Source organism: Chionomys nivalis, chromosome 11 (genome assembly GCF_950005125.1).
Source record: "Chionomys nivalis chromosome 11, mChiNiv1.1, whole genome shotgun sequence".
Taxonomy (NCBI): Eukaryota; Metazoa; Chordata; class Mammalia; order Rodentia; family Cricetidae; genus Chionomys; species Chionomys nivalis.
The window spans coordinates 18,838,968-18,859,297 of record NC_080096.1 but is presented as its reverse complement, the minus strand read 5'-3'; the positions used below and the strand labels follow the sequence as shown (position 1 = coordinate 18,859,297).

Below are 20,330 nucleotides of genomic sequence, written 5' to 3'. Positions count from 1 at the left end.
TCTAGGGTTCTCCCTCCAAATAGAAAAATAAGTAAAACTTCAAATCCAAATACAATCGGTTTCTAGCCCTTTTAGAGAAAGGAGAGACTTGACACACGGAGGATTCTGAGATCTGACTCTCTAGGTAGAACAACCTAGTTGGGCAAGAGGAATATCAAGGTAGTAGGCAAAGTGGATTTTGTAGACTTGGTTGCTTACTGCTTTTATGGGGAACCTGTGGGGTAGTGCATTCCCAGTTACCCTCCTTACCTGTTGCTGCTGTTGATACATTGTGGTCTGCTGGCTGGGGAAGGGGCTGCTGGAAGGGGTGCCTTGGGTGGAGAATTGATTGCCATAGGAATCATGTCTGCAGAAGACAAAGTGGGTTAGAGTGGAGAATGACAAAACATGAGCCAACAATGGTAAAGGAACAAGGACCCACTCACCGTTGCTGCTGCTGTTGCTGCTGCGGGGGATAGCGGCTAGGAGAATACATCCCCGAGTCTGGGGTGGAAGGCATGAGATTTGGCTGGGGAGCCCCAGTGCCCATATTTCCTTCAGGCCCAATTCCAGGCTCCGTCCTAAATAAAATTGGAGAAGGGAATTGAGTACACCATAGCTTGGGAGCACCAAGGGCAGGACAAGTGCAGTGGCTTACCTCACTCTGTCGTAAGGACCTCCATAGGGATAGTGCTGTCGTGGTCCCATAGCCACATTTCCCAGCCCAGGGCCAGCAGCACGGCTGTAGGGGTCACCCATCCCGCCGTTGGGGCCCTGCCCTGAGGACATGAAGGGATCACTTCCTGGGGCTGAGTATAGAAAGGAAGGCAATGAGAAAACTGGCAGGTTGGTAGGCTAGGCAAGCTATATAGATAGGCCTGTCCCAAAGTTCCAGGCTCTCTACAAAACATGGTTTCCTTTCTATTGCTTTTCTGACAGCCTCAATGGAGAAATACAAAAGCCTCTAGAGCGGCTAGGGAAAGCAAAAGAAGAGAGAGGTCTTAAAAAACAAAACAAAACACCCCAAAATGGAATCAGGTGGTTTAGGATGTAGCTCAGTGGGAAAATGCTTGCTTAGTATATGTGATTCCCTAGGTTTGATCCTAGCATCACATCAGAAAAGAAAGAGAGGAAGGCAGGCAGGGAGGAAGGGAAGGATATGATCAGGGGATAGGATACATAGAAAAATCTTAGAAAGCTACCTCAGTAACAACACCAAGCCACTCAAGCTCTCATCTGCACAAACATAAGCCAACAACACCTAGCAGTCAGTCACCTTTCCTCATGCTGCCATAAGGATCCTTATTTGGCTCATAGGACATGCGCCCCATCATGTCAGAGGTATTCATACTGGGCTGGTACCCAGGGTTTGGAGTCATGGAATTCCGCTTCTGGAATGTGGGGTCACTTCCATCAGGAAAGGCATCCTGGATTCCAACTGAGTTGCTCCTGCTGCAAAGTAAGAAAAATGAATGAAACCCCCAGTAGACCAATCCCTCATCTAAGTCAAGAGACAGAGGAGTCACTGCTGGGCAGGTTAAGGCAGGAACCGTCCTTGGACTACACGTTCCACCCCAAACACACTCTGAGCTCTACTGCTCATGGGCCTTACCTCATGCCTGGTAAGGGGGGAATCTGACTATGTGGTGTAGATGCTGGAGTTGGAGGCTTCAAGTCTCCTCCTTCTGCCATAGAACTGCTGGTTGACTGAGGAGTTTGTGGCCCCTGCATAGATCCTGATCCCGCTGTGGACAGAGATGCAGAGTGAGCAGCTTACTTGCCAGAAACATATTTAACTCTCACAAAAAAATGAATGCTGTAGAATCTGGGGTGTGCGCATGTGTATATGTATGAGTCTATCTGATTTCTTTTGAGACAGGATCTCATACTGTGTAGCCCAGGGTGGATGAACTTCTTATCAGCCTCCAGAGTGCTGGGATTGACATTGTGTCACCTTACTATTTTATGTTTGGTTGCATTTATAGCTTAGAAATGAAAGAGGATGTGGCCATATTTCACCATGCCAGGTCATTAAGTTACAGGTATTTCCTGTCTGCCTTGCTTTATTCTCTAAAGAACTTATCTGATATTATAGATACCACGATGATGGTGAAACAAAAAGTAAAACCCAGGGTGCAAGAGTCACACGGCCAGAGCCTAAATGTTTGTTTGTTTCTTTCTTTCTGTCTGTCTGTCTTTCAAGATGGGGTTTCTCTGTAGCTTTGGAGCCTGTCCTGGAACTAGCTCTTGTAGACCAGGCTGGCCTCAAACTCAAAGAGATCCACCTGCCTTTGCCTCCCGAATGCTGTGATTAAAGGTATGTGCCACTACCACCCAGCCAGAGCCTAAATGTTTCTATTAAGCACTCAGTACAATGTCATACTCAGGTTTCAATGTTCCTTTAAAGGCATGAGCACAGAATCCCTAGTTAGCAGTGCTTCCACGGGTCACAGCTTCCCAGCATTGGGCACACATGGACAAGCCCCCCCCCCCCAGCAGATGAGTCACTTCAGCACCGCATCACTCTCTGAGGTCCACGACAGGGGACATGTGTTTGTTCCCACCTTCTAAGGCCCAAGCTAGCCTAGGCCCCAGCCTCCTCTGAGAAAGGAGGGTAAGCAGAAGCACCCCTATCATCAAAAAGTTCCATTCATATTCCTTCCTACCCCTCCTTCCATTCATTACCATCTTAGCTCTCTGGAGAATTTAGGGCTCTAGTCTGAACAGCATTCTAAGGCGCTGACATCAGCAGGCCAACGCTCCCAGATGGCCCAACCACACTGCTATTTGTCAGTTTTCCCTCACTCCTCAGCTGTCCCTCCCACTCACTAGTTTACAAACATTTGGCAAGATGCCAGGTGTACAACAGGAAAATTAGAAAGTGAAAACTTAAGACTGCAGCACAGCACCTCCCAAGGGAGTCGCCACTGTTGCTCTTTAGTCTGCCAACCTGCTAAGCCACGTGGATGGGTAAAACACACATCTCTGGCATCTGTTCTGCTCCCTGAAGGGAGGCGGGGGAAGCACACCACTACTTAAGGAACCCTGCAGGCTCTTAGGGTTACGAGCCTCAAGACTGGCAAACCCTTGCTCACCCACTCTTACCAGGAGAAGGAGGCTGGATCTTGGGCTGGGACTTCTTGGAATCAGCAGCTGCAAAAATGTCTGGGGGAGGGTCTTCTCCCCGCTCAATCTTGCACTCAAAGGCATAGAGACACTGGATATACTGCTTCTTCAAGGAGCTGGCTGCACTGCTTGATGTACCCACATTGAGGTTGGTTGCAAGTTCTCGCCATTTTTTGTTCTTGTTGACCTTTAATACCAACCAGAAGAGTCAAAAATATACTTGACCTGGCCTTCCAGCCTTCAAGCTACAAGACCAAACTGGTTGCTGCAAGAAACTAAAAAGTTCTAAGTAATTGCAGATACCACCACCAATACTGGAACAGAATCCAGCATTTGGTCTTTATGCTCCAAACCTTGGCATCTGATAGGCTGACTTTGTTAAGCTAAGGACTCACAAGATTGCCATCCTCCAGTGTGAGGTAACGACTGAAGAACACTGGGTCCACAGTTTTTTCTCCTTTCTCTCAGCCATGGGGCACAGTGACCAAGACCATTTCTAAAGGCTCCTTCTAATATAGCCTGTGCTAGCTGGGCAGGTTTCTATTGTGTAGTCTTTGGTATTTTTGAGACAGGGTTTCTCAGTAGCTATGGAGCCAGTCCTGGAACTTGCTCTATAGGCCAAGCTGGCCTCAAACTCAGATCTGCTGCTTCTGTTGGGATTAAAGGTGTGCACCACCATGCCCAGTTCCACTGTGTATTCTTTTTTTAAATTTTTTTAAAATTTTTTGGTTTTTCGAGACAGGGTTTCTCTGTGGTTTTGGAGCCTGTCCTGGAACTAGCTCTTGTAGACCAGGCTGGTCTCGAACTCACAGAGATCCGCCTGCCTCTGCCTCCCGAGTGCTGGGATTAAAGGCGTGCGCCACCACCGCCCGGCTTCCACTGTGTATTCTTAAACACCATTGGAAACTTATCCCTCTAGTGCTGAGAACACTGATATTGCAGTACTGGTCCAAAGAAAGATCACTGGATTGTGATACAGGTGACCTGGGAATCAGAGAGAGCCCCTACACTGAAGGGAGGTGACCATGAAGAAGAACATCTAAGGCGGTGATGATGATCGTGGCACCATGGCTGTCTTTACAGTCAGCAATGGTCTGTGTAATTCTGTTTTTCTCCCCCAACTCCCATGCCACATGCCCCATCTACTGGGATGGCCCCATCACTAATCAGTCAGCCAAGCTCAGAGATTAGTCTTGCCGTTCTCAGCATCTTCACTTATAGACAAGTTCTGTCTTTAGAATACAAAAGCAACTAGATTTCCTTTTCAAACTGGAAGACAAGCACGGGCTCAGAGATTCCTTCAACACCTCTTCCTGTGTTCAGTGAGTTCAGGGGCCCAACTACCAGAAGTAAGGCAAAGGTATTAAGCACCAATCTGCTTTGCTACAAGCTGTACAAGTACCCAACTAGAGTGAGAAGTAGGAATGTTCCAGGGTCACCTCAGCAGCCCTAAGTGGCTTTGCTTCCCACGCCAGTTCTATGGCAGTTAGCATGTGCCCTGTTTTGTTCTGTTTTCCTTTGTGGGGGAGGGTAAATCATAATGGACTGCTAGCTGGCTTCGTTCCAGTCACTTTCTTTTCTGCTGGTGACAGCTGTTTTCCTTTTCTGATTTAGGTTTGGAATAAGTCTCTCCCTGTCAGGCTCTTCCACTCCGCACCCAGGAGTTTCTGGTCTGGACAATAAAGAAAACTTCACAGAAGAAAATCCTGAAAGGCTACACTATCAGTCAGCATAGCCTCACAAGTGAGCCTTCCAGCAAATGCAAACAAAACGGCAAAGCATACAAGGGCATTTGGAGCAAGGACTGACCCAATCTCTGAAGTAACAGTATAAAATAACTTGACACATAATTTTTCACCATTCTGCTTCTTCCTCCATAACAACTTAGAAATTCTACTTCTGAGATGTTTCTTGAATTCAAAGGGTCAAGGAATCTGGCTGGCGTACCAACTTACAGACCAAATGACTCAGTGGGACCCTTGATAAAGCTTTCTTCTCATTATTTCTAACATTTGGCAAGACACATTGTCCCTGTTTTACCATATGATTTGCAGACATGGTTAAGGTCACATGTTTGAAGTGTCTAAGAGCACTATCCCTGTGAGATGCATGATGCTTTCAGAAGCCAACTGTCTGGTACTTACCTGAGTCAATCCACCAATCTCCTTCACAGACACATAGAGGCGATAGAGGTCCAGAGGTTTCCTACCCACAGCAGGCAGATTAGTCATACCCATGGCCTTTTCCTCTGTGAAGGCCAGGTAGCGGTCCACCCACATCTTCCTCTCTGGCTCACCACCCAGCTCATACAACTTGGTAATCTTCTCATTGGTTGTAGTAGAAGAGCTGGATTTCTGGAGGGGTGGGTCAAAATCAGAGACTCATCAAAGCCAAAGCCTATGTACACAAAGGGCATCAGAACCCTTCTCTGCCCCTCTCCCTTTGAGAGAGCAAGTCTTCTAAGAACCCAGGCTGGCTGTGGAATCCTCCTGCTTTGGTCTCTTCAGAAGTTACTGGTTCTTTTATGGCTATTCTAGATGTACAAAAGTTCACTAAGATGGGTTTGGTTAATTTGGGCATGTGACTTTTTATTTGAAAATTTTTTAATATTTAAAAATTACATCGTGCCAGTGGTTATTTTGTCTATAGATATGCCTGTGCACTACATGTGTCTAGTTCTTTTTTTTTTAAATATTTATTTATTATGTATACAACACTCTGTCCATGTGTATGCCTGCAGGCCAGAAGAGGGCACCAGACCCCACTACAGATGGTTTTGAGCCACCATGTGGTTGCTGGGAATTGAACTCAGGACCTTTGGAAGAGCAGGCAATGCTCCCAACCTCTGAGCCATCTCTCCAGCCCCATGTGTCTAGTTCTTATAAGACCGGAAGAAGGCATTGGGTCGATCCCCTGGAACTGGAGTTGGAGTTGAAATGTGTGTGCTGGGAATTTTTGAACTTATCCTCTGGAAGAACAGCCAGTGCTCTGATCACTAAGCAATCTCTCCAATCCCCTAATTACATTATTTATTATTATTATTATTATTATTATTATTATTATTATTATTATTATTATTATTATTATGAGCCAAGTCTGGCTATCCTGAACTCTCTCTGTAGAACAGTCTGGCCTGAATTCAGAAATCCACCTGCCTCTGCTTCCTGCATGCTGGATATGGGCCAATCCTCCCACCTAAATTGTTTTCTTTTTTAAAAATAATCAAGTACTAAGTACGGTGGTACATGCGTTTAATCCCAGAACTCTACACAGTGAGGTCCAGGACAGCCAGAGCTACATAGTGAGACCCTGTCTCAATTGATGCACCAACAAAACAGATGAACAAGGCAGGAGCTCACCAGTTAAGCATGATTGTTGTTTTTAGAGGACTGGAGTCTGGTTCCAAATTAGATGGCTCACAAGTCCCTGTAACTCCAGCTCCACGGGATCAAACAGATCCTCTTCTGGCATCCATAGGCATTTGCACATATACACACATGAGCACACACATGCAAATCCTAATAGCACACCTAGATCCAACCTACAAGGTGGTCAAGAACTGAAATCCCCACCATTTTTGCTGCTCTGAGTCTAGGAAGTCTAGGAATAGAAGGGCAGCCAGTTGCCTACATCACACATTAACATCAGTGGATAAACAGAGGAGGCTAAGCATCAACGAGAACATGCTATACTGCGGAGTCTCGTGCTTTCTCTATAATGTGATATAGACAGTATGCTGCTACTTACACAGAGATCCTATAGGTTACCTCAAACAGCTGCATGAGAGATTATTCTAGAACTATTTATGCTTGGGGAAATTTTCTTGTCATTCTCTTTCATTTTTCCTTCTTATCATTCGGTGAAGAAGGTAAGATATAAAGCTGAGAGGACCGAAGACAAAAATTATTACCTTAGATTTGGATTCAGTCTTGGGTGTCCCATCTGCCTTGTTGTTCATTTTTGTGGCTGGAGTTAACTTAACATCCCCAAGGCCCATCATCTCTGGGCTGGCTGCCATCCCTGGAAAAAAAGAAAGAAATTCAAGTCCAACAGATTTTGTTACAACTTAAAGATTCTTGAAGAAATCTCTGGGATAAGCAATGAATTATACTTACCTGCTGAATTGTTGGCCATGGTCCCACCCATAGGATATGGGGGTCCCTGAGGGTTGATCATGCCAGCCATACTATTAATCCCCTGTCCATAGGGAGGTCCAGTTCCCATCATGCCCCCTTGATTCATATTCGGGTAGCCTGGTGGCCTAAGGAAGACGATGGAAATTAATACAACAAAAGTTTAGGTTAGATTTAGCCATGAGCTAAATAGGGTTGTACAATCATCTCAGAGCAGAAAAGTCTAAGTCTCTCAAACCAGACTCAGGCCACACCTAGTTATTCTTATCTTCTATTTCCCACAAAAGGTTCAAGGAAGGCTTGAGCTCCATATACCAAACACTGAAGGGGTCTAATCCTTGGAGAGTAAAGTCCTTCCGGTAAGCAACCTCTAAAATTGCTGCATTTCTACTTAAAGGCCCTCTTTATGGCAAAAGGCCTATAAGACACACTCAATTCCAATATTTATTTGTCATGCTGAGCACCCAAATCGGAATTCAGCATTCTCTCTCCAATCATCCTTTCTTGCCCAGAGTCCAAGTAGTTAGGACTATAGATATAAGTTCTAGGCATATACTGTGCCACATCAATTTTTACTCTAAGATCCTTAACAAGTGTGTGTGTGTGTGCACACATGTGTGTCTCTGTTTAAACTGTAAGAAAAGAGTATTCTGAAGATCTTTCAATAAAATGTATGTACATAAATCTGTACATGCACACACACAATGTTTTGCTCTAGGACCAAATGTATACATGAACATCCCTTCATTTCCCAAGTATTACCTGTTTTGGATAGAGTTGGCAGCAACATGCATGGCAACAGCAGATTCTTGAGTTTTCCGGTTCATTCCCCCTGGTGGGGGACACATCCCTGACCCAACCTGAGGTGGCATGTTGGCCATATTAGGGCCATAAGGCCTGTTGCCCATTGATGCATGAGTCATTCTCCCTGGAGGAAGTGTGCCATAAGGTGGGATTCCAGGTTGCCCGTGCATTTGACCTCCAGCACCCATAGGGTTCATACTTCCAGCCATGCCTGCATTGGGGTAGTTGGCATTGGGCAATGCATTATAGTTAGGCTGCCTGGGGTAGCCTCCTGAGAGGGAGGAAAAGAGGACAGAAGTCTTGGTTAGTGAGCCCTAGTACTTATCAAATCAGAAACTCCAAACAATGAGAATCAATCAATATTTTGGTCAGGAAACGAACAGCTAGCTCTATGGTTTAAAAACAAAAAGTAATAAAGGGGAGGCCAAGGGCATGTGAGGATATGTGTCTGTTGTCCTGCTCCCAAATTGGGGAGTGGGGTTTATTGCAGATTAATTGCAGGGCTTTGAGCATACTAGTTAAGTGTTATATTATTGAGCCACACTCCAGCATGACTGCCCAGCACAGATAATGGCTGGCTCTATCACTATCCAGGCCTTTCAGATTCCAATAGAATGTTTTTTTTATCTACATATTCTTTTTGCTCCCACCAAAACATTTTATTTATTTGCGTGTATGTTTGTGTCTATGAATGCACACAGATTCACAGCACAGTTCTTTTACCCGATAAGTCATCGTGTTGGCCCAGAAATTCAAAGACCTTTTCAAGGTGACAGAATTAAGTGAAGACAAGATGGAACTTTGTCTTGCTCTACTTCAGGGTCTAAGCTGGGTAAATAAGCCAGGAGGACCCCAGCTGATACCATAGTGGCTGTTTTCTCCTCTCATCTGTCTCCTTCACTTGGTAGCCCATTTACCTTGTGGCCCATACTGACTCCCCTGGGGGCCATAGCTCCCCATGGAGTTCTGCTGGTAGGAGCCCATGCCTGTGTGCATCTGTCCTCCAGAAGGCTGACGTGGAGATAAGGCCGAGCCGGGCTGAGGGGAAGTGTACTGGGGCATCTGAGGGTTCCTCTGCATATAACCTATTTGTGGAAAAGTAGCCATGTAATTATCTCTCACTACAGTGGAAATAAATACTTTCCTCATTTTGCTGAGATGTTTTTTTGGCACTGAATCTCATTTACCCCTTCAGGTATTTTTTTTTCTTTTTCGAGACAGGGTTTCTCTGTGGCTTTGGAGCCTGTCCTGGAACTAGCTCTTGTAGACCAGGCTGGTCTCGAACTCACAGAGATCCGCCTGCCTCTGCCTCCCGAGTGCTGGGATTAAAGGTGTGCGCCACCATCGCCCGGCTTCCTTCAGGTATTTTTAAAGTGATATGTCATTTACAGAGGGTAGACATATCAAAATTTTTCTTTGAGACAGGTTTTCTCTGTGTAGCCCCAACTGTCCTGGGACTCAGGCAGTACACCAGGCTGGCCTTAATCTCAGAGATCTGCCGGCCTCTGCCTCCCCAGTGCTGAGAATAAACGCGTGTGCCACCACCGCCCCATATCAACTTTCATGCTGAAAAAGAGCACTGACCAAACAAACAAACAATGTAAATGATCCAATGAGTAAAGACATTAATGCTGAGTCTTCAGAAAACGCTTACTAAAATTAGGCAAGCTACCAAAATGCTAGTTAGCACTGAGACATGCAGAATGACTACTGGGGATGCAAACATGGCCAAGCTCATTGGAACTTCACAGTTTGCTGCTGGAATTATTCTAAGCATTCTGCAACGTGGGTCTCTCAAAGTTACTGCACAGGGCAGTAAAGAAAATGCTTTAGCACCAGGTACATTCAATTTGTAGCCTGTGGGACAGTTATGAATTTGGCCTAGTGTATTTGTAGTTGACATCATGTCACACTATCAATGGTTTATCTGACCTTGCTAGCCCTCTCCCTATTCCAAGCCAAGTTCTCACCTCGATCTTGGGCAATGCTTGATTGGTTCATGGAAGGATGCATGATGCTGTCCGATTGGCCACTGGGTGGCCGAGGTGGCATCTGGTTGCCTGTTATAGACAAAACAAGCACAAGTAAATGAACCATGGCTCAGCCTGCAAATTAATTCTAGCTAAGAGGTAAATTTGGAGCTGGAAATGCCTAACACTTCCTATGTCATCTATAAAGAGGTATCTACCCAAAGCTTTCCCACTTCCCCCTTTCAAATGCTAAGAAAATCCATGCAGACATGAATCAATGCTCCCTTACATCACTAAGACCAGCCAGTGTTCCTTCTTCCCAAAGACCAATACTTGAGGGTACCTGGCACTGCAGCAGGCGAGAGTGGTCCTGAGCGAGACTGAGCGACACTGGCAGGAGAGCCAACAGGGGACGGGGAGGGGCCTCGGATGCCAGGCAAATGAGGGGAGGTATGAGGAGAAAAAGGAGACTGAGCTGGATTACTCTGCTCTCCTTGGCTGCTGGAAATCCCTGATGTGCTCACGCCAGGACTCAGAGCTCCTTCTGTCCCCATGGGGAGATCATCTATTGAACCAGAGAGATCCTGAAACACAGACATAAAGATATAAATTAGTAAAAGGAGGGCAAACACACTACATGCTTGGTCATAGTACTAGTTTCCATAGAGAAAACTTCACTAAGGACCACAAAGAATGCATTTGTGATTTGGTGGACATTGTAGACCCAAACTATCAATACTTCTAAACAAGGTGGTACACATTTGTAAGTCTAGCACTTAAGAGACTGAGACAGTTTTATTGTGAGTTTAAGATCAACCTGGACTACATAGGAAGAGCCTGTCATAAGACAAAACAACACACACACAGAGCTGTGGGGGTACCCAATTCAGCCAGACTGTTCTATACACAGAGAGTTCAAGCCAATTAGGAGACCCTATCTCAAAACAAAACAAAAACCAGTCATCTACCTGCTATCTAGCCAACCAACCTATCTTAATTCTGATATTGTAGCACAAGTATCCACAAACATTGAAAATGTTTATCAATAAACCTCTATTTATAAAAATGGGTAACTGGGCTATAAATTGTAGTTTTCTGGTCTGTTCTAGCCCCAACCAAGACCTTGTAACACATCTGGGAATAGGAAGTGCCCTTTCAGTGAGACTGGGCCACTTTCATATCACTGTTCTGTTTACCAATTGTTCTAATGATTTCCCTTTGATTTTTTGTGCACTGGTGTTTTGTCTGCATGTGTGTCTGTGTGAGGGTGTCAGATCTCCTTAACTGAAGTTACAGACAGCTGTGAGATGTTATGTGGTGCTAGGAATCATGCCAGGGTCTTCTGGAAGAGCAGCCAGTGCTCTCAGCTCCAGTCCTTCCCTCGCTCTATTGTAAATCTCCATTACCTAAGGACTCTTTCCACCCAAATCTCTCTAACACATGGTAGAAGAGAAAAGAAAGGATATGGAACATGGGAAAGAGAATCTCTTAAATGCCAAGAAAGTCTGGCACTAAATTTCTAACTCCTGATGGACAGAAGTTTGCCAAATTAACAAACTCAATGTTCTGTTCGAGGTAGCAATCGGTTCCCTCAGGCACTATAGTCCTTACTCCTTTTAAAGCTGGTAGTTTCTGAGATGACCTCCTTGCTTACTGGGATAAGAAATTAGTATAGCCGGGCGGGCGGTGGTGGCGCTCGCCTTTAATCCCAGCACTTGGGAGAAAGAGGCAGGCGGATCTCTGTGAGTTTGAGGCCAGCCTGGTCTATAAGAGCTAGTTCCAGGTAAGGAACCAAAAAGCTACGGAGAAACCTTGTCTCGAAAATCGAAGAAAAAAAATTAGTATATTCTGTAGGATAATAAAATCAAATACCCATTTTATTTATTTTTTTAAGACAGGGTCTAATGTAGCCAAGGTTGGTCTTGAATTCACTATATAGCTAATGGTATCTTTGAATTTCACCTCCACGTTCTACAAGTGTAGGTATGCACCAGGAGAGTTGACTTTCAAGTTCTATTCTTATGCATTTATTTTGCTTGTGTTTTGATATGGTGTGTACACTTGCACATGTAGACACCAGGTACTGTTCTCAAGTGTCATACACCTTGTTGTTTCTTTTTTGTTTTGTTTTGTTTTGTTTTTGTTTTGTTTTTTGAGACAGGGTTTCTCTGTAGCTTTGGAGCCTGTCCGGGAACTAGCTCTTGTAGACCAGGCTGGTCTCGAACTCAGAGATCCGCCTGCCTCTGCCTCCCAAGTGCTGGGATTAAAGGCTTGCGCCACCACTGCCCGGCTTTGTTGTTTCTTTTTAATTAAAGATTTTATTTACTATATTATGTATACAGTGTTCTGGCTGCACACTACAACAATGGCACTAGATCACATTATAGATGGTTGTGATGTGAGCCACCACGTGGTTGCTGGGACTTGAACTCAGGACATCCAGAAGAGCGGTCTGTGCTCTTAGCTATCATCAGTCCAACTCAGTTTTTTAAAGACAAAGTCTTCAAATGGAACTGGAAGTGAATAAGGAGACTAAGATGGCTAGCCAGCAAGTCTCAGGATCTGTCTTATCTGTCTTTGCCTTTCTGGCACCAGTTTTACAAAAGAGTGTGTACTACCATGCCTAGTATTGTTCATCTGTTTTTTTGAGAAAGGGTTTCATACATGCCTGTCAGGTAGAAACTTTCCCAACTCAGTTCACTCTCTAGCCTCCAAACCTGAAATCTGGTTCTGTTCATCTGGCTTTGAAAAATTAAGTGTTCTTTCTGGACCGTTTGTATTCATACAAGTAAAATACAAACATTATCTCAGTAAACACATTTCAGATAATGCCTAAGACCCTCTTGAATATCTTTTGGCTGCCCTCAATAGTAGATGGTTCATGTCCTTAGAGACTTTAGGAAGAACTGAGAAAGTACACAAATGTCCAGGACACACAGCAAGGCTACAGGTCAGCTGCACTTCTGTTAGAGAGCAAAGTTCATAACAGACCTAATAGGTAATTGCTCAGCCTTGGCTGACTGAGTCCAGAAACACCCTACACATTCTGAAGAATGTTATCAGTTTTCATAAAATGTCTTAAGGTCCTAGAAGAAAAAATGCTTAATAAGCTACTGTCAATAATAGCCCCACGTCAGATAGGATATCCAACCACAGAATGTACCAAGGAAGGAAGTATTAATTTGATCTCTCTTGATTGGTCTAAAACCAACTTAACAACTTGTTATATTTGTCAAATGGTAACTGCTCAGCACAGCGAACATTGGTTTGAAATGATTCTAAGCAGAACATTTAAGAATCTGAAAGAGCAAGAGCCAATATTAACAACAGCTACTATCTGACCAGCTGTTACTTTGCAAGGCATTTGTGTTTCACTCTGTCATGATCCAACACCCTCCCCTCCCCCATTTCTTTTCTCTCATTATTTGAGAGGGTCTCAAATAGCCCAGGTTAGCCTCACACTCCTTAAGTACCAAAGGCTGACCTTGCATTTCCCAATCCTTCTGGCCTCAATTTCTCACGGGCTAGGCTGGGGCTCACTCAGCCTCCTTTCCTCCCTCCTGCCACCCTCTCTTGATACAGCTTCTCGCAGGGCAGTTCAGGTTGGACTCAAACTAAGTGTGACTTTGAATTTCTGATCCCCTGCCTGTATCTACAGATAAATGCCACTGTACCAGGCTCAGTCTGAAATTTTCTTTCTTTCCTTTTCTTTTTTTTATTTCTTTTTAAGACAGGGTTTCTCTGTCTTGTTTTGGAGCCTGTCCTGGAACCAGCTCTTGTAGACCAGGCTGGCCTCGATCTCACAGAGATCCACCTGAGTGCTGGGATTAAAGGCATGTACCACCGGGTTTCTATGGCAACTAGTGTGGCTACTGGGATTAAAGATGCGTGTTACCACTGTCTGGTCTATAAGGCTGACCAGTGGAGCTGTTTTACTCTGATATTCAGGGAAGCTTTATTTGTTAAAATACAAATAAAATGCCACTACACACAGCTACATACATAAACACAGGCAAACCCCACTCACAAACATCCACTATACACATATAAATTAGTTTTTTTCTAATTTGAGAGAGAGAAGAAACAGCATTATATAACATCGAAGCAGCAGGAAATGTTGAACATATTTATTAGCCCCGGCATTAATCACATGGTAAATTTTTTTTTTTTTTTTAAATTAGGAATAAGGGTTTAAGTCTCCCAAAGCTGCCTCCCAAACTAACCCTGTTGTGGGGACAGATACTACCCTGATCTCATGACTTTTATTGCTTGGGACACACCTCTGCTTTCTACTCTACAAAGAAGCCAGTTTTTTCAGGTCCTGTTTCACAAAAAGCTGACATCTGGATCAAGTCAGACCTCCAGTGTGCCTAACAAGTCAGGTCTCTACAAACATGCTCACACAGACACAGTTTCCTCAATCTAAGCCCCTATTTTCTTCAGTAGGGGCTGCCTTTGGCATTTCAGAACCCCAAGTTCTTAAAATGCTACCAAAAAGACCCATGTAATAAGTATTTCTTGGGAGAGGAGGGGGTTGCCAAGCGAGCTGTAGCAGTGCCTCTTTAGTAGAAAGCTTTTCCCCTGGGTTTGCTCTTCTCCAAGTGTAATCCCATTGAGAGATGGGAGGCGAGGATCAGCCCACTCAGTGCCCTTGCCAGTTCCAAGGAAGCAGCGAGGCCAGAAGAATTTCCTCACGTGTTTCCAACGTGTTTCATGAATTTTATTGCTCATCTACCATGCAGATCAAAAGCGCTGGAGCAGGTCCAACTATTTCACACAGAATCTCACACTCCAGGCTGGCTACAGCCCCGAAAGCCTTCATTTCTTCACTTGAAATACTGCCCAATGTTATTTTGGGATGTGACCTGACAGAGGAAGCCCATAGGGACTCCATGACGATAACTGTTCCAGCTGTGATTGGTTGCCCAGCCCTAGAGCGTGCCAGCATCGGTTTGTCAGACTCTGCTGACAAACAAAACTCAGCAGCTGACACCTTCTCTTCACGCCACAACAAAACCGTGCCTGAAATCACAGTCCATACCTCATGGTGGAGTTGGGGGCTCAGTTCTCACAGGGAAAAAAGAAAAAAACTACAAGATCCATCATGAGCCAGCTTCCTGGTTAAACAGTTAGCTACTAGTTTAGGGTTAAAGAGAACAGGAAGATGATCTCCCAACAGAACTATGCGAGGATGATAAGACTAGCAATCATATACTCATGGAGTTCTTGCATCTATTTAGTTTTGAGGAACTTTTACCTAGCTTTGTGCTGTTACTGGCAGGTAAAACGTAACAGAACTAGCTAAGGGCTGAGGACACTGCTCACTTGCATGCACTTGATACTCAATATGGAGAGGAGGAGAGAGCAAGCCAGGTAAATCCTACCCTGTACACAAGCACTCTGAATGATCCTTATTAGAAAAGTCTAAATTCTTAACAAGAAATAACCAAATCTATGCTGTTAATTTGTCAGTTCCCCTATAGTACAGTCCCACAGACTCAGAGACACAGCAGGAAGCTGCTCCCAAGCTAAAGAATAAGAAGAAATCCTCAAGAACTCAGAAGAAATGTGGGGGGGGGGGGGAACGGACCCTCACAGGGCAGAAGGAAAGAGGAAAAAACAGATTCAACAAACTCAGGAAAAAGGACCGAGACAATTAATTTTTACTTAGAAAACTAAGAGATCACGAAGGTTTAAGCAAGGTGGTGTTTACAATCCAGGAAGGAGGATTAAGAGTTCAAGGCCAAGCCGGGCGGTGGTGGCGCACGCCTTTAATCCCAGCACTCGGGAGGCAGAGGCAGGTGGATCTCTGTGAGTTCGAGGCCAGCCTGGTCTACAAGAGCTAGTTCCAGGACAGGAACCAAAAACTACGGAGAAACCTTGTCTCGAAAAATAAAAAAAAAAAAAAAAAAAAAAAAAAAGAGTTCAAGGCCAATCTAACCTCTAACCTACAAAGTGAAACCTTATCTCAAAAAGATAATTTTTGATGCTATCTTAAAACAAACAAACAAGAAACCATGCTCCTCATTTATCATTCAAGGGTAGTACTTCTAGAACAGGCAAGCTGGTATTGGATACAACACCAAGAATGAATCAAAACACGGAACAGGGTGTGCCTCTTCTTAGTCAGGCCCTCTGCTAGACCAACTTTGTTCTAATCCTATTATCAACCAAAAAGATAAAGCTTAGATAGAGAAATCAAGATATTTCTGTCTTCTAGACTACAAGTCTTCCTACTTTGCTCCATTCACTTGTTTAGGGACCCCATTTCCCAAGCAAAAAGACGGGAAGGCCCCTTACTGAATATTTGAAAGAAGGCCACTAAATAAGCTTTAACTCAACTCCCACCCTCCCCAACAGGGCAAAAGAGCATTCCTTTAAACAATGACCAAGTTAACTCACTTCTTCCTTACCAAACCATACAAAGAAGGAGGCCAATTGCTTTAAATGTCTTATAGACGCAACAACTCTAGATCACAGTCGATTTCTGCCTTGGGAAGGTTAAGATTAGATGCAGTAGTGTGCTCTCACAGCCCTAGCTACCTGAGACAGAAAAGGAGGAACATCCAAGTTCACAGCTAATAAATATGACAATACAAAGAAACCCCAATTTCAGAAACAAAATCTAGATTTACACACCTAAGATCTACCAGCCATTCTGTTAGATATCTATCTTATTATTTTCTTTTTTTTTAATATTTATTATGTATACAATATTTTGTCTGCGTGTATGCCTGAAGGCCAGAAGAGGGCATCAGACCTCATTGCAGATGGTTGTGAGCCACCATGTGGTTGCTGGGAATTGAACTCAGGACCTTTGGAAGAGCAGGCAATGCTCTTAACCGCTGAGCCATCTATCCAGCCCCTCTTATTATTTTCTTCTGTTACTTTTGAGAAAAAGTTTCATTATGTAGTTGATGCTGGCCAGAAACTCTTGAATAGCTCAGATTGGCAGTCTTCCTGCCTCAGTCTCTAAAGTGCTGGGATTAAAGAAGATCTAGGAGATGTATACGGTCACATTTGGCTTTACAATATCTACTTTAAATCAGGAGCATAGGATAACTTCGTGGTTCATAATCTTCTCTATACAAGTGAGGTTCTTAATCATTCCCACCCACATCCAGAGCTGAGGAGCAAACCTAAGGTCTAGAGCTTGCTAGGCAAGTGTCACCATTGAACTACACCTCCAACTACTTTATCCCAGCTCTTCATTCCCCCACCCTCCACAGGGTTTCTCTGTGTAACAGTTCTAGCTGTCCTGGAACTTGCTTTGTAGACCAGGCTGGCCTTGAACTCACAGAGATCTGCCTGCCTTCTGAGTGCTTGGGATTAAAGGGGTGTGCCACTGCAGCCAAGCTTTTAACTTTTGATTACACTCTACTGTAGCCCCTTCTTTTATACTGCACCAGTGAGTCTGAGAAACTAAGCAGGATTGGACTATTAGCGACCAGAAAATGCCAGTCACACAAAAGACAAGATGCTTGTTAAACGCTGCCTGATGAATAATAGTCTCAAAATATTCCCCACTGGAGTCAGTCAGTCTCTAATGGTTATCTCATCTTTATCCCCATTCTTTCTTTTTTTGAATTTTCAGGACAGGGCTTCTCTGTTTCTCCGTGTAACAGCTCTGGCTATCCTGGAAATCAATCTGTAGGCCAGGCTGTCCTCAAACTCACTGCCCTGCCCAGTTCTATTCTACCTTTTACGTGGTTTGGACAGGTACTGCCATCCAGAGCAGCGACTCTCCCATCTGAGGAATGAGAAGTACATGGCTCTGAGACTTAGAGAAGCTGTTGCTAGAGTCAGAGCAGTCAGGAAGGGATGCCTGAAAGGGGCTCTTGGGATGGAGGCAAGGCTGCTATCACTGAAGAAACATCACTCTAACTGTAAGGACAGCAAAAGAAAGACCTGCTGCTCCCTAAGCCCCACCCATTGGGGGTGTATTCGCCTTGGGCTAATGTTTACTGATAAATCTTCAGGGCTGATCCCAGCAGCCCTTTTTTCTCTGCTTTTCCTGTTCTCCCCGGGGAACCTGTGGTCCTGTAAGTCTATTTCCTTATTAAAGCTGTATATATTTTTATAATCTGTCTACATTCATTTACGTCGCCACATTTGGCGTCCAACGTCGGGCTATTTTGCCCTCAGCAAATCTCAAGGCAGGTCTGACTCTGGATGGAGGCTGAGGGTGCAGCTGAAGAAAGGGTTTAGGAAAGACTGTTATGCTGCTTACATTGCTGTGCTTGAAGCTCCTGCAAACAGCAGCATGGCTACTACAGCAGCCATTGATTTCAGTTAGAGGTTTAACCACATTGAATGCTTCTGCTCAACGTCTGTATGTGTACCCCCACCCAACACAAGGAGCTGGCAAAGGAGAGATGTGAATATACTCTCCATAGCTGTCCTTATCCCCAGGAAAATTACACATACCATCTCCAAGGAGGTAAATGAAAAAAGGGAGGAGCCCCAGTCATAGGAGGCAGTCTTTAGATTGCTCTAAGTAAAGACCCACAGTTCGGAAAACCTTTTAAATCAGTGCTTGGTATTCTTATATGGACCAACCTAAAAACTGGGTGATTTAAACCCCACTATATACATGGATCCTGTCTCCCTCAAAGGCTTCTCATGTGAACCAGAGAGAAACATCAACTTGGTAACTACCCCTTGGCCAAAAACACCTATGGTGTTCAGGTAGATCTACACAGAGAAAACCTGTCCCGAAAAACTAAAACCAAACAAAATCTATGGTGTTTTTTATATCATTAGCTAATCACTAGTTAACAGACTTCCATCTGACTGGGGGTGGGGTGGGGATTATACTCAGACCTGAGCCTGAATTCTATCAGTGCACATTAGTGGAATAGGGTGTTCTAACTCCAGTGGGAAACAAGGGCATTAGAAAGCTAGAAAAGGAAAGGACCCAGCAACCGCTGTTCTCCAAGTCAAACCTGTCAGGAAGGCTAAGCATACACAGCCTGCTCCACCAACAGCATCAGTATTGGCCTGGAGCTCAAGAAGAAAAGGAGAGGAGCAAGGAGAGCATGAGAAGTCCTACAGAGAAGAGGACATTGTCTTAGGTTCATCTGACTCTTCCCTCAGAACCACAGCAACCAGAAAGCAAGGAAGGCCAACTGGGAAGACTAAGTTAGCAATGTGCTGAACATAAATTGGAATTAGGGACTGACAGTCTCCAGTTTGTAAAGATCCAAATTTATATTAGCCAGATCTTTGCTACCACAGTCAGGATAAAAGTCTAAATATCTGGGTAGAACAATTAGTAGATCTGATAATGGGGAACAGACAAGATTCTGAAGGCAGAAAAAGCAGTCACCAACCTCAGTGTCCTTTAAAACCAGGACAACAAGGCAGGGGAGCCTTTGTCAAGTTCTAGAAGACAATGTGGTGGAAAAATCCAAACCTTCTTATTGCTTCCTATCAACACAATTTCTTTTATTGAAACCTGGTTTTTACCCTGTCACCAAACTAGTGGGAAATTACTTTAACCCACCTCAGAAGACAACATTCAGAATCTCTTGTATGTCAAGCCTGGCCTTCAGTAACAGATCTGCTGATTTTAAGCCTTCAATCCCTAGGTTCCTACCTCTGAAAAGGCATGGTTCCTCAGCATCCTTGGAAAATGTCAAATGGAAAGACGCTACCAACTTGGAGGTGGCCTCTACTTCATGGTAATCAAAGATTATGTCACAATACTTGTCAGTTCCATGCTGGTACTATGTGAGGAAGACGGAACCACAGGTGATGGACAGCACCAGAACATACTGTGTGGGCTTAACACAGCATACAGATGGACAGCAAGTGCTTAGGAATAAAAAAGATGACTCCACGCCAAGGGTCTTTCCTTCTAGACTAAATCTGACAGATTCTAAGCTTAGCTAAAGGGTGTCCCCGGTAGTTTCTTTACAAAGAAGGTATTTCTAGGTAGATTTGGCTTATACTTCCAAAAGTCCACCTACCCCACCACACCCCTGATTCTGAAGGCAGAAAAAGCAGTCACCAACCTCAGTGTCCTTTAAAACACGATTTCTTTTATTAAAACCTGGTTTTTACCCTGTCCCCTTACTCAATAACAAATAAACAAAATAACGGTAACGACGGATTTCTGGGCTGGCTTTCTGATTTGGGTTGGTATGCTCTGCAGAGCATTATAAAAGCGCCAGAAATGGACTGGGAGTACGATGTTCCAGTCCCATGACACAAAGGCGCCAGACTCACCCGTGAGCCAACTCAGGAATTCAGAAGACTCTGGGTTTGAAGACCTCGTTGCTTCCAGAGTAAATGCTGCTTACATCTTCCCACAGAA

At 44.3% G+C, this 20,330-nt stretch overlaps 1 protein-coding gene across 2 annotated transcripts in view; it reads right to left on the bottom strand.

The window, feature by feature from the left end:
• Positions 1–20,330, bottom strand: part of Arid1a (AT-rich interaction domain 1A) — an 80,428-nt gene that overhangs the window by 7,516 nt on the left and 52,582 nt on the right. For both annotated transcript variants that reach the window (XM_057783663.1, XM_057783662.1), the window contains exons 5-17: positions 10,356–10,596; positions 10,013–10,102; positions 8,960–9,127; positions 8,001–8,313; positions 7,221–7,366; positions 7,016–7,125; positions 5,250–5,459; positions 3,085–3,292; positions 1,592–1,724; positions 1,256–1,431; positions 638–788; positions 426–560; positions 250–346 (exon numbers count right to left, since the gene is read on the bottom strand). In XM_057783663.1, the coding sequence (XP_057639646.1) occupies positions 250–346; positions 426–560; positions 638–788; positions 1,256–1,431; positions 1,592–1,724; positions 3,085–3,292; positions 5,250–5,459; positions 7,016–7,125; positions 7,221–7,366; positions 8,001–8,313; positions 8,960–9,127; positions 10,013–10,102; positions 10,356–10,596 (2,178 nt within the window). The remainder of the gene's footprint in view (positions 1–249; positions 347–425; positions 561–637; positions 789–1,255; positions 1,432–1,591; positions 1,725–3,084; positions 3,293–5,249; positions 5,460–7,015; positions 7,126–7,220; positions 7,367–8,000; positions 8,314–8,959; positions 9,128–10,012; positions 10,103–10,355; positions 10,597–20,330) is intronic.